Here is a 13,816-nt window from a genome sequence, read left to right as displayed (position 1 = left end):
AGTCTAACAAGGTGTCCCAAGGATCAGTGGAATAATGGAATGGCTTTTCAAGTGGAATTGTGTAGTGAAGTCATCTTCTAAATGCAGAGAGCTGCAAAAGAGGTAAATTGTAAACGTTTTTCAAATGGGACGTGCTACATCACAGTCACCTGAGTTTGCAGAATTGCTTGTGATGAGAGGCTGTGTGTAATCTTTTAAGAAATTTCACCTTCCTGTGTTTGTTGTAGATTCTGAATTGGTTTTGTTGTTACGCATGTAGAATTGTTATTACCTAGTATTTATTTTTTCTTAAGAAAAAGCATAGATTTTAACTCCTGTCAGCGAAGAAAAAGACGCTCTCCAAAGAGTGTGTGTGTTCTGCTTATCAAGATTTCCATTTAGCGTTCTTCCATAGCTAGAATATGTGCTGCCAGTGCCAGATGGCACAGTTTCTTAGAGAAGAACTAGCTCTTGCTTAGTAGTAATGCAGACAAACAATACCAAATTAGCATAAGCAAATGTCAGTGAGTTAACATAAAGCCTGTGCTATTTCTGTCCTTTCTTCTTTTCCTAGGCCATGGGTGTTGAGAGTGACCAAGAGATTGTACAAATGATTGGCACAGAGGAACATGTGATGGCTGCATTTGCTCCTAGTCTGGAAGAATGCCAAAAAGCTCAGATTTTTACACAGATGCAGGTGTGTCTTTTCACATGGCCAGAGGCTATAAGAATCTAAAGACGGTGGGTATTGACCACTTTGCTGTGTCAGCAATCGACATACACTTTGTGTTTTGAGGTTTGTTTTTTGGGGGGTTATTTCAAGCTGAGGTTTTTTAAGGGGACAGGACTTGTCAAAAATGAGGCTTTGCTCTCATGGCCTAACTGGAAAAAAAACAAGTCAAGAAATGCTTTCTTTTCAGAAGCCCAGGGTTATGTTTTAATGTATGTGACAAGTAGGGATGTTCGTAAGATTAGAGGGTTTTGTTGAGGATGATGCCCATTTTTTTAAAAAACGAATTGCATGCCCCATTTTGCGGAAGCCCCATTGTTGTGGACATGACCATTTCATCATGAGTAGGTGTTCTCCAATTCCAGTCTCTTACATAAAGCCCACAATAATAGCCACCCTCCGTCCTGCTAAAGACTCGCCAGAATTCTCTTCAGCTCGTGTACTTTTTTAGCCAGAACATAGGCCATTTTGTTGACTGCTATTTTATTGTAAAATTTATCAAGTCTATCCATGTGTGATGTTGAGTGTTGTAAATTGAACGTCTTTCTAGTTTGCATCTTTTGGGGCTTTTCAGGGTTAGAGGTAGCATGAAGACCTTTCTAATTCAGAGTCAGAAGAGTAAAACGGTAATGCTGGAGGAACATAGAGAAAGGTGAAGCATCCAGGAAAGTAGAAAGCCAGAAATACAGAAGTTAATCTGTGCAACAAATGCCAAATGAAATGAAAAGAAATTGAGCTATTTGGGGAAGAAAGTAACAGATGGAAAGGATAGTCTATCGTTTAGTGGAGAGGATAGTTCTTAGGCATAGGGCACATGGCTTCATTTCGAGGCAGGATCTTCCTCTGTGGACCTGGATAGTTTCTTTGACTCATCTGACCCCGAATTCTGCAGACTGATTCTGTTTCTTCGACAACTGGTAAGAGAGTAAGAATCCATTAATCATGGGGAGGTACTCTTGGAGACAGATGTGGATGCCACACGGTTAGAGTTTGGGCCTATTAAACAGTGAGTACCACCTCATGGTTTAATATCTGAATGAAGCTTAGCAAGTACACAAAAGAACTGGAGGTGAAAAGTCAAATTAAATAAACTAGATATTTTTTGAATTCCTCTAATCCTTTTTCCTATATCTCTGCTATCCTCTTTCTTTTAATATTGTGATAATCATGGTTTTTCAGCACTTCTCTTTCCAGATGTTATCAGCATATGATAAACAACATATATATTTAATGATAATCAATTGTGTCTATTTCCAAGAATTTTTTTTTTATTAGCATCACTTACATGTTTAGTATTTTGCACTTTGCTTGGAGTTTGTATCATCTGTGGCTGGTGGGATTGCACTGACTGAAGAATACATACAGATCTCTGTGTGTGTGTGTGTGTATTTGTATAGGTTACAATTCTGATACTAACTCGAATTAATTTCACTCCTTGACAGGCATTGAAGTACATTGGAAATAAAGTACGAAGGCAAAGAATGTGGGGAGGCCCAAAGAAGACAAAGATGGAAGAAGCACGAGAGCTGCTAGCATCAACTATTCTGACCCACGTTCTTGTAAGTAACGTGGGTTTTTTTAAACTGGAGTAAATTTGTGTGGTTAATTTATGGTGTGAGCAGTGCTGGCAGGGAAAAATGTCTTTGATTGCTTTGTAGCTGAGATAAAGTAAATAATCCTCAAAATAAAGGAGATTTGGATTGAGTCAAAAGTAATCTGTATGTTTATGAAATGTTGTACCATTGAATTATTTATCATACTGTGCATTTTTTCGGCATATTCAGGCAGTATTAGCTGTTAGTTCAGGAACTTGTTCTCACGATCTATACCTTTATTCTGATTTGTTTTCACTTACTATTTGTTTGAATGTCGCTAATTTATATTACTTTTAGCATTTTTTTAAGAGGGTAAAGCACATAAATCTCTTTCGTAACTCCTCAGTCAGCCCAGATTACCCATTGATTTAAATGGATGTGTTTGTCTGAATAAGAACTAAGGAACTTATCCTGAAACATGAGTATGTGTTTTTTTTTCTTGTTTGTTTACAGGTAAAGGAATTCAATTTTCGTGCCAAGTGCATATACACAGCAGTGATGGTGCGCAGAGTAATTTTGGCTCAAGGAGAAAATAAAGTAGATGACAGAGACTACTATGGAAATAAACGTTTGGAGTTGGCAGGGCAGGTGAGTTTTTGCTTCAGAGCAAAGTGGTCTTTTGGAGTCTTGTACTATCTGCTTTTAAAAGATGCAGAATAAGGAGCATCTCTGTCTTCTCGATTGAAGTGTTTTTCCTCTCATTTAATTTTTGTTGGCTTTGCTGTGTTGACTCACAGATATGCTTCCCTGATTGGGACTAATAAATTATATCCTCACTTCTGTATTGCCTCTTTATACCAGTAAAACAGCAGCAGTGTAAATATGGCATTGGTTCTAGTTCCATTGTAACACTGTTAGTGCCAAGAAGGCAGCAGATCCATCTTCCAGTGACCTCCTCTGAGCAACTGGATAAGGGATTAAACTGTGACCAAGTAGGTGGCTGCATGTGAGGTCCAGGCTGTCCAGCTCTGGAGAACCCAGATTGTGTAGCAACTTAACAGAACAGCCATTCAAGCCTCCTGAAATTTGGAGAAGCCCGTAAGATTACTTATTTGATGTCAACTGCTTTTCTAGCCTCTAGCATAGCATGAATTAACAAAGTAAGTGGTTTAAAGGTAACTTGAGCAACTAATGATAGTGGCTTTTGTGGACTTCTCTGCTTGCAGAATTTTGACACTGGAGGTAGAAGCAGTGACAAAGGGCTGTGAAGGAGGGAACGGTTTGAGGTATCTTACTAGCACTGTTCCTTTGCAGAGAGGGTGGCAGTTCACAGCTGTTGGCCAAACTGCATTCTCTGAACGCAGTAGGAATTTGTCTATCAGATGAAGGAACTGCATAGTTACCATGGCATGGATTTTTCCTTCCTATGTGTGGTTATTTGATTAACCGATTTAGATAAGGATTGGATTTCCTTGCTGTGCTCTGTATTAGCTTAAGTTGGAGTTTTGGCGGTCAGTGTCATCTCTGGTTATTGATCATGCATCAGAAATTCAGACAAGTATACATGATGCACCAGGTTGGAGAAACCATGCATCTCTGCTGCCCACATCCTTTGTCTTGGAATTTCTGTTGCAGTGCAAATAAGAATATCCATTCCTTGTTGTTCGTATCCAGTGGGAAGTCTCACCTTATTGTGCTTTTTAGGATGTATACTTGCGTATTGTCTCATACTCCTGTTCTTCTTCCCACCATGCCCCATCCTCCATGCACATATGTGAACGCACACACAGACTGTACAGTCATTTTAGAGTAAAAACATGTACTTTGCTTCCTAGTTTCTGAAAAAGCTAAGATACCACTCTTGAACACAATCTAAGCCCAAATACAAGGAAAAAAAACCTCTTAACCTGATAGGGGAAAAAAAATTCTTTCTTCAAATTAATATGGTGACTGTTCTTCAAACTTCTGTGCTGAAGCAGAACATGTTTCTAAAGTGTAAGGAGTTGTAAGAGGGCATTAGTGCAATATTCCAATGGGGCAGATGTTTTAAGCTGTAATGGATTTATTTTGTTTCTGCTGCAGTGTTGTTGCTGTAGTTCAGTGTGACTGTAATCAGGAAAATTAGTTGTTGCTTTGTCATTATGTTGTTCTTATTTAACTGGATTGAAGGAGTAGTTTGGTTTTTCCTAATGTTTTTAGAGGCAGAAAGTAGAGCAGTTAAAAAGTTTTCTACAAACTGTAAGAAAAAGGCCTCTGCCCACACAGATGTTCACAACCGAAGTCGTTTCAAATTAACTGGGGAGAGGTTTTAAATGTAGAGGATCATCATAACAAAGCCAATGCGTATTTTTTTCTACATCAAGGAGAACTATGTAAGGGAGGTTGTAACACTTGATTAAGAGTAGTTCTGGCTCCCTTGTGATATATTAAAAGCTTGTTTCAAGCTGAACACTTGAACTCCTCTCTGCCATGTTATCTGTGTAATAGTAATTTGATTGAATTACAGACTAAAAAGTGTAGAGATTTTTTTTTTTACCAGTTTCTAAATGTTTGTGTTGAGCTAAAGTTTGTGTCGATAAAATGGTGCGTTTGTTTGTTTTTTTTTAAAGCCAGCGTGTTCTTAGAATAAAAATCCTGTCGGTTTAAAATTTGAATAAAGAGGAAAAAAAAGATTCCCTTGTGAGGAGAAAAACATAGCAGTCTAAACAATGTAAAGACATAAAAGGCATTGTGTTTATAAAAATGTGTGAAAACAATAGCTGCTAATTTCACACCCCATGGGACAAGAGAGTACAAAATGTGCTTTAGCTTTAGATAACAGAGTTGTATCCACTAGCCAAGCTGGTTTACAGAGCTTTCTCTTAGTCTTTCTGCCACTAGAGGCTCGGTAGGCTGGGTGCCAGCTGAGGTGTTAGCAAAACCTACCGATTTCAGGCTTAATCTTTTCACCTACCTTTTCTCTTTCCTTAATGTGTTCATTATTTGCTAAGCATTACTCTGTTCTTTGTCTTCATTTTTTTTTTTTTGTTTCTAATGCAGCTTGCTTTGTATGGGTGAGATATGGAACAGCACCAAAATCCGGCACCCTGGAAAGCAAGGGATTTCTACCCTGTGACAAAAGAATACCGCCTTGACTTCAGAGATTGCCTAATCCCAGCTGTTCTGATAATATAATTAAGGCTGCCTAATGTCTTTAATTTTGCAACCAGTTTGTGTGAAAGGGAGAATTTGGCACTCTAAAGGCTTAAACACTAAATAGCAATCTCAAGGCGCCTAATTAGAATTCTCTGACATTAAGCTAATTGGTGAAACTGTATTTCAGCAGCTTAACTTCTTTATTAATTTTTCTCAGGATTTTCAATGAAAATCAATTGATGAGCTGTCAGTATTTTTCTTTCTTAAATATAATTTGCTCTTTAGTGCTCCTGTCTGAAGCAGGCTGAAAGGCCTGGACTAACTACGAAATCCATTGAATATTATCACTGGCATTCCATCCTTTTTCTTTAATCACTTGCTCTTGACCTAAATAATGTGATTATTGTGAGACTCTGCTTTGCCAGATAGTCAGAGCTCTCTCAGACCGAGAGTCTGTGAGTGAAATTAGCAAAGTATGAGGCTTTTCAGTCTGGCAAATAGTAGCAAGTTGATGCACTTGGAGTGTAACTTACTTTATTAGTTCAGAGAAGAAGGATGACGTGGCTTTGTAATCCTTATGGCATGCGGAATTAGGAGACTTGCAATTTTATGATTAAGAAATCGAATATGAAAACATGTTCTGAATCATTTTTTTCAAATGTTCTGTTAAATGTTTTGTTAAATGTTTTAAGTCCTGCTCAAACCTGTTAAGATCAAGTGTATAACATGATTGATTTCAAAAGAGTCTAGTTCTTATTTGACAAGACTATCAGACGTTTTAAAACTGTACACGTTCCTTCCTTTTACTTTTTCCCTACTTTTGAAATAGTTCCCTCATAATCTAGTTTTTGGAGACTCCAGTGGGTTCTCCTTCCTAATACGATGCTTCATAAAAGATGCTTTTATTTCCGATGGAAATCTGATTTAAATGAGCTGTGACATCACAGGTGACTGGATTTCTTTTGACAATGGTGAGAAGGTATCGCCTTGTTACTGGTACTACAACCATCAGGAAGGGAAAGAGAGTCTACAACACCTTCCTCTCATGTCAAGGCCAGGTCTAAAAAAATCCACTTAACCAGTTTTCAGCTCTCTGTCCAGAGTGGAAATAGGATCCCATTTTTGTCAAGAGTTAGCATAACAGCGTGTGTTATCGCTGGATTTACAACTTAGTGACTAAACACTAAGTGTTCCTTATGTCTTGTAGAGTAGACTGTCAAAGATAATCCAGTCTTGCTTCCATGAAGACCAGGGGGAGTGTTTTATTGCAAATCAGGTGTCTGTCTTGAGTTTCCAGGTCTTACTTGTTATTTTTTAAAGTTCCTGAATGCATTTGTGATGCCAGTAAAAAGGGTATCTTATAATTTAGTTAGCTGCTTTACAGTGTCATTTGTTGAACACTTTGGTCAGCCCAGCTGAGGCCTGTAAGTAGAAGAAAGCAAATGAAAGCTAGCGGCCTGTTCCAGTGATAGAGGAATGAATGGTTTGCTTTTTTGTTTCCAGAAGGTGAGGAAAAGTTGGGACTATGTCTGATGGAGACAGTTAAAATTCAGTTTAATTCTGCACGTACAGAAATTAGATTGTACAACTGACTCCAGAATGTCTTAGTTTGTGGTGGCTGAATACCTAGCTTGTTCAGCCCTACAATGCTTAGCACACTGGGAACTACCATTCCTGGCATTGGTAGCTACTGCATTTTTAGCTCTTCTGACACTTGGAGCCGCTGTCAATAGAGTCACAGGAGAGGACTGCCAAGCTTTAGAATTTACACTGCTTACTTGCAAAGCTAATCATTGTGAACACTTAAAATGTATCATGTAATGCAGATTTAAGTGTTTTGGGAAGCTGTAAGTGTCTGCAAGAAGTTGTTGAGCAAACTGCAAAAGGAAAGCAGGTTGGAGAGCAAAAGAAGTCACATCACAAACTTTGGTAGCCTTCTTCTTTTATAGCCGTTTTAAGAACTAGAAGTAATATAACTACACAGGAAATAATGGGCTTTAATTTCAGTGCTTTTTAAGGGTTGTGTTGCTGGTTTGGGTTGGGTTGTTTTTCAATTCAGTTAAGTAGCTTCTTTGCTTAAACTATAGACCTTTTTTTTTTTTTAAGGGAAAGATACAGAGCAAAGAGCATTGCACTTTTTCCAGATAGTAGCACTTCCAGAAAATGATGGCAGGTGTTGAACCAAGTAAACTCTCTGTGGGTGTAATTGGTTTTACATAGATTGTGATTGGCAGAAAGTAGCAGGTTACTGATTGAGTAAGCTCCCTACATAACTTGAGATATGTCTTGCCCACTGTCAAGAGCAGAGATTGCTTCCGGGCCCCTAAAAAGGTCTCTTTTAGTTCTGCTTGTCCAGAAGCAATGGTAACTGTGTACCTTTTGTGCTTCAGTCTGATCTTGCAACTCCGTGCTGCTGAGTTGCTTCACCTAAGGGCCCTTTACAGTCACTTGGGTGTCTGTCTTGTCTCTTTTAAGTAGCTCCTGGGAAGGGGCACTTTAAACAGACTTTTTCACTTCTGATAATAGAATATCTCAAATTGACTCTTTATGTATTGCTTTACTGCAGTTATTCCATCCAGTATTAGAATAGAAGCTGGTCTTTCCTCTGAATCTTATATGCAATTCAGGGTTGTACATTTAGGATGTTAAATCTTTTAAAAGAGTTTGTGACTTTAGGAAGAAAGAAGTACATCAACTGAATTATAATGTAGCAGATTAGGGAAAACAGTTAGTAGATGGACAGCGTAGAGATGGATGGGTATGCTGAAATATTGTGAAAGAAGGATTAAAGCAACCCGAAAAGGATAAATGCATAGGTTTAGACCATTTTTCTACTTAATTTACTTTCTATTGTGAGATAATTTATCTAATATTGCACTTTAACAAGGCAAAAAACTTGTGAGAAAAATGATTTGAGAAACAGCATATTTTTAACTGACAAGAAGTACAAAGGTAGAAATATTAAAGGTGCCTTCCTTTAATCCAATTGTGTTGTATTTCCAGCTTCTTTCTCTTCTATTTGAAGATTTGTTCAAAAAATTTAACTCTGAACTGAAAAAGATTGCTGACCAGGTCATCCCCAAGCAACGTGCAGCCCAGTTTGATGTTGTGAAGCATATGCGTCAAGACCAAATCACCAATGGCATGGTCAATGCCATATCCACAGTAAGTATTTTTGTTTTCTTTCTAGTATGTAGAGTTTTTCCACCATAGTGAATGATGGAAATGTGTAAATTTTGTTCTGATGACTCTTCTATCTTTGGTCATAAAAGCAAATCCATTTGACATTCTTTACAGATTAAACTTGCAAAACTCTGTCAAAGGCAGGGCTTTTGGAATTCACTAAAGAATCATTAATCATCAAACCACTTTTTATTTCAACATTTATTTCAAGGTGATGTTTTAGTATTTGTGAAGGAATTGTAGAAACAGTAAAATTTAAAATAACCATGTTTGTGTTTATCCAACTTACTGTCTTCTAGATTCTACTTGACTATGTGTTTCATGGTATTTTTTTATTATCTGGATTTAGCTAGTGTCAGGTTACATTATATGTCCAAAAGGTGGTTGAAAAACAGCAGGAAAACATCAGGAACAAAAGGCAACTGGAGGGGAGTGGGAAGCAAAAAGAAAAAAAAAAAAAAAAAAAATGCTTCATTTTGAGCTCTTTAAGAGTGGTACCTTTTTAGTCATATGAAGTTGCTAGTATGAGCAGATTTGCATCATAGAAATTAGTATATCTCTGCTAATGATACTGAACTATTCAACATGGAAAACTGCTACATACCACATTATTGGAAAAAAGAAAAACATAATTAAGCCTTTAAATATTTGTCTTGGTTAGATTTTAGCCTATGTCTGCCTTTACTAGAATGGATATTTTCATTCATGCCAGTGGACAGGAACAAAAACGCGTTACTAACTTTGTCTCTTCACACATCTGCAAGAGCAATTTGTGAGATAGTTCCTGAAATCTAGCTACTAGCTTGTAAACGACTTTGAAATCCATTATTTTTTAAGAAATTAGATTAGTCTGAGTATTTTAGTAGCTGGTAAAAATTGTGCAACTTAATTTTTAATCTTTGGAACTCTTGAGAGGGCTGTTCTGCCTATTATGAAACTGAGGTTTCTCTTCAGTTCTTGTAAACAAAATTAACTCCACAAATTGTATCCAAAACCACCAACGGTCTGTTACTTACAAATCCCAGTGTTAAAGCTTATCATTATTTAATTTTACGAGTGCCCCAAATGTAGTTAAATCTCCACAGTGCACGTAACCAAAACAATTGACAGATTTATTTCTCTAAATGCTAGTGTTTTCTTCTAGCCAGTGCCAGTTTTTCCATTTGGACTGACAGAGATAAATCTGCAAACTATTCAGTACATATTGTAAAGTCTTCCTTCTTCCACTATCTTTGGACTTTTTTTTACTGCCACATAAGCAGTTAAACACCATCTGCTCTTAAGCATTGAAAATAATTTCGCAGGAACAATGGCCAGTACATACTATTCAAGAGATTAAGCAAATACCATAAAAATCATTCTTGGAAATGACGATCTCCAATCTCACCAGAATGCTTCAGTGATAGTCTCAAAGAGCATGAAATAACTCAATGGATTCATAATTACACCAGTAGCATGCAACAGAATTCGTAGCGCCACTACAGCAACTGTGCAGTGATGTTCAGTCATGTTTTCTGTAGGTCATCTTTTTACCCAGGAAAATACCAGAAGAGAGGGTAGGTCAGGCAGGAATGCCACAGGCCTCGTAGACAGTCAGCGTCTGCAGAATCATCCAGTGCCGCTGAGGGAGCAATTTTCGGTTCACAGGAGTTTTCAGCAGGAAGTTGTATACTGCGGATGATCTCACAACAGCCCTGGCCCAATTTTGGGTGTTTTGGACAACTTTTGAAGGATTTAGTCAGTCTTTCACTTCGAAAGCACAAATAATTTTTCATGTTATTTCTTCAGGCAGCATTTTTACCTCCCCTTCACTCCTGTCTTTGAGATTTCAGAGTCTTATGGGCAGCAAAGAAGAAACCACTGCTAGTTTAGACTACAGATGCAATCATTTCCAGTAGGAGGAAAAACTACTTATTTATTGTATTCTTCCACTTAAATTTGATAACTCCCAGGCCTTAAAGAATTAAATGGTCAGTGAGTAAACTGTTCCTGAGAAGAGTGAACAAGTGGACAGATTTCTTCTGACTGAATTACCTTTGGGCATCGTGTCTTCCCATTTTCAGTAACAAGGGAAAAAGAGAAGTTCTGCAGACTATTTGGTAGTCTCTTCAGTGGAAGCAAACAGCAAAATCATTGGGATGGGTGGTGGTTTCTTGCTGTACATCACAAAATGGGATTATACAGTTGTTACTGTATAAATCAATCAGCCAAGCAAATCACCTTTTAAAAGGATTTCAGTATAGTACAGCAAGCGAGCTTCAAATTATTTGTTAACATTGGTGAGCGGAGTTTATCCAAAAGGCCGCAGGAATTAGCAGAAGGCAGTCCTTGGGAAAGTGTTACCTTTGAGATTGTCATTGCCTTTAGGCTGACCAGTAACATGGTGGCTGGAGTAAATAGTAATAATTGGGACAGAAACTTACTGTATCCACTGACTCAGGTGCTGGGAACTGTAGATGAGAGTAGATGTCATGAAGTCCAAAAATGTAGCACCAAATTTCAAGATCTTACAGAAGAGATTATTAAATCTGCTTGGCATAGAAACATAATTGTGTCCTAGAACGTTCTCTGAACTCCTCTGTTCTCCTAATTAAAACCACAAGTGACACTGCCTGTGACAGTCCTGAAACATGAAACCTCTGACATAGGTAGGGATCTTGGATTTCATAGGTAGTGTAATCCTGCCAGAGAAGTTGGATAGGCCTGACCCTACACACTCTTCTTCTGTGAGAAGACACATCAGTCAGTCTTTCTCATCTAGGTTCTAAAAACAAAAGGCTTCAAGAAAGTGCCGTCGACTTTGATGTCAGACTTCTCCAGCATAAATGCCTGTGTTTTCTACCAAGAAAACAAATCACGAAAAAGGCAGAACTGAAAATGTGAGAGCTATTGTAAAAATGTATTTCACTCAAAATACTTTTTTAAAAAATAATACTTCAAAAAATCAATAAAGGGACAACAGAAAATAATTGAATTTAGCTAAATTTGAGTATTGATTTACTTGTGAGGCACAGATGATGAAGAAAGTTTGTGTCATTGAATATATAATAGCAAAAATATCCTCTCATCTGAAAGAGCAGTTCTTTTGTTTCAACTTTTTTTTAATACTTAGTACAAGTGTGTTCTAACTAGTAGTTGATATGCAGATAAGTAATTAGAAAGTCATTTTATATAAACAAGCAACATTTGCTGAAAAAGGCACATAGTGTTGAGACAGGGATAAACTGCAATAACTTTTTTGAAATGTTCTTTTTGTTCTACAGGGAAATTGGTCTCTGAAGAGATTCAAAATGGACCGCCAAGGTGTGACGCAAGTATTGTCCCGCTTGTCTTATATATCTGCTCTGGGAATGATGACTAGAATCTCTTCTCAGTTTGAAAAGACAAGGAAAGTGAGTGGTCCTCGGTCGCTGCAACCATCTCAGTGGGGGATGCTCTGCCCATCTGACACGCCTGAAGGAGAGGTGAGGAACTTCTGTTTTGCTTCCAGTATTTCTTGTCCTGAGGAATGGAGATACCGTTTATTTTGAAGCAAGTGAGCCTCCCTCAAGAGGAATAATCCTAATGAGGAGATTTCTGGAGAGATAAATTGTCCTCAGCCTGATAACACAACTTATGTGTCTTCTCACATCCCATCTATTTACATCCTGGTCCTCTGTACTAGATTGCCTTTTTTCTCCTACTGGAGTGGACTGGCTGGAAGCTGTTCATAAATCATTTGGGTATATGAGACTGACATGAGGCCTCCCGTTTTTGCAGCAGAGCTACTTGCTTTCTTTTTATCAGGGCAGAAAGAGAGGAGTCCTAAACTCTTATCCCTTTGTTCTGTAATAAATGTTCTGTTTTGAAATGGCAGTGTCAACCTATGATTTTTCTAGAAACATATATTACAATACAGAAACAGCTTTAGCCTTTAGATTGAGGAAGAAAAACACCTTTATATGTTTTACTTTAAAGACATCATCCAGCTGTTTCAACCAAACAATTGACGCTGACAGTCTTAGTTTTTCTGATTTTCCTTTTTTCTTTTTTTCCTGACTAGAAAGTACTGAGGAAACTCTGAATTTCTGGCATCAATATGTGATCAATATGAGCTAATAAAATTGCACTGTGTAAGATACTTGAATATTTTTTATTTTAAAATGCTAAAGTTTGTGTTAGAGCACACAGGATATCTGGCAAATTGATAAATAGACTAATTTTGTATTTCCATTATGCTTTTTAGTAGCTGTTGCTTTGAAGAGAGAAATACAGGTTATACATGGTCAGATAACTTAAGAACTGCAACTCTATTGCCTATATTTTTTATTAGTTTGTAAATGCTAAAAGATTTCATTTCAGTGTGATATTGAAAATTCTTCCTTTCTTCCTTCTTAATTTTCAGTGTAGTTGATTTGTTTAATTTCATTCACTTTATATGTTGATTTTTTGTTGCTGTTCATAAGTACAGTTTTGGAAGAGAAATGTAGAGAGAGTATTAATATTTTGGAATAAAATGGATAAAAAATGTATTTTTTTTATTTTAGGCTTGTGGTTTGGTTAAAAATCTTGCCCTCATGACTCACATTACTACGGATATGGAAGATGGCCCAATTATTAAATTAGCCAGTAATCTTGGAGTTGAAGATGTCAACTTGCTCTGTGGTGAAGAACTTTCTTATCCAAATGTGTTCCTTGTTTTCCTTAATGGTATGTAACTTTTCAGCAGTCTGACTGATTTGTTGCTGATGGAGAGAGAGGCTTCAGAAACCCTCCGACAATTTTTGGAGCACAGTCAACTGCAGATGCTGTTTTCCACGTGCGGATAATGTAATCAGTAAATATTTTTATAGGGTTAGGCAGAGTAGACAGGGCAGATGATGGCACTTAGTTGTCTGAAGTTGTGTCCTCAGAACTCTGACTACAGATGTGTGTAGCTGGGAAATGGAAACTTTTTCAAATTTCAGTACTTTTTTTAAGCACACTTGCATGAATAGGCACAAAAACATGTACATTTTCTTACAGATTTGTTTGTTTTTTCAGACATTCACCAAACGAGGTGCCATTCATTAAGTACTTTTAAAAGAGAATAACGCTGCTAAATTTATAATAACTTAGATTTACAAAGTCAGAGCCTCATTCACAGAAAGTATTTCATTTTACTGTGATCTTTATGTATTATATATATTCATGCAAGTGCCTTTAAAAACAGAAAGGAAACAGCAATTGTTTGCAAAGTTTAGCAATGCTATTGTTTTTTAAAACTACCTTTTAA

General features: G+C 37.2%; 1 protein-coding gene across 3 annotated transcripts in view; it reads left to right on the top strand.

The window, feature by feature from the left end:
* POLR3B (RNA polymerase III subunit B) overlaps positions 1 to 13,816 on the top strand; it is a 78,837-nt gene that overhangs the window by 21,001 nt on the left and 44,020 nt on the right. For all 3 annotated transcript variants that reach the window (XM_086611125.1, XM_086611126.1, XM_086611127.1), the window contains exons 10-15: positions 554 to 676; positions 2,152 to 2,268; positions 2,758 to 2,892; positions 8,383 to 8,544; positions 11,826 to 12,026; positions 13,089 to 13,251. In XM_086611125.1, the coding sequence (XP_086467251.1) occupies positions 554 to 676; positions 2,152 to 2,268; positions 2,758 to 2,892; positions 8,383 to 8,544; positions 11,826 to 12,026; positions 13,089 to 13,251 (901 nt within the window). The remainder of the gene's footprint in view (positions 1 to 553; positions 677 to 2,151; positions 2,269 to 2,757; positions 2,893 to 8,382; positions 8,545 to 11,825; positions 12,027 to 13,088; positions 13,252 to 13,816) is intronic.

Source organism: Tauraco erythrolophus, chromosome 4, assembly GCF_009769465.1.
Source record: "Tauraco erythrolophus isolate bTauEry1 chromosome 4, bTauEry1.pri, whole genome shotgun sequence".
Lineage (NCBI taxonomy): Eukaryota > Metazoa > Chordata > Aves > Musophagiformes > Musophagidae > Tauraco > Tauraco erythrolophus.
The sequence above is the reverse complement of the archived record's forward strand: the minus strand, read 5'-3'. Positions and strand labels throughout refer to the sequence as shown.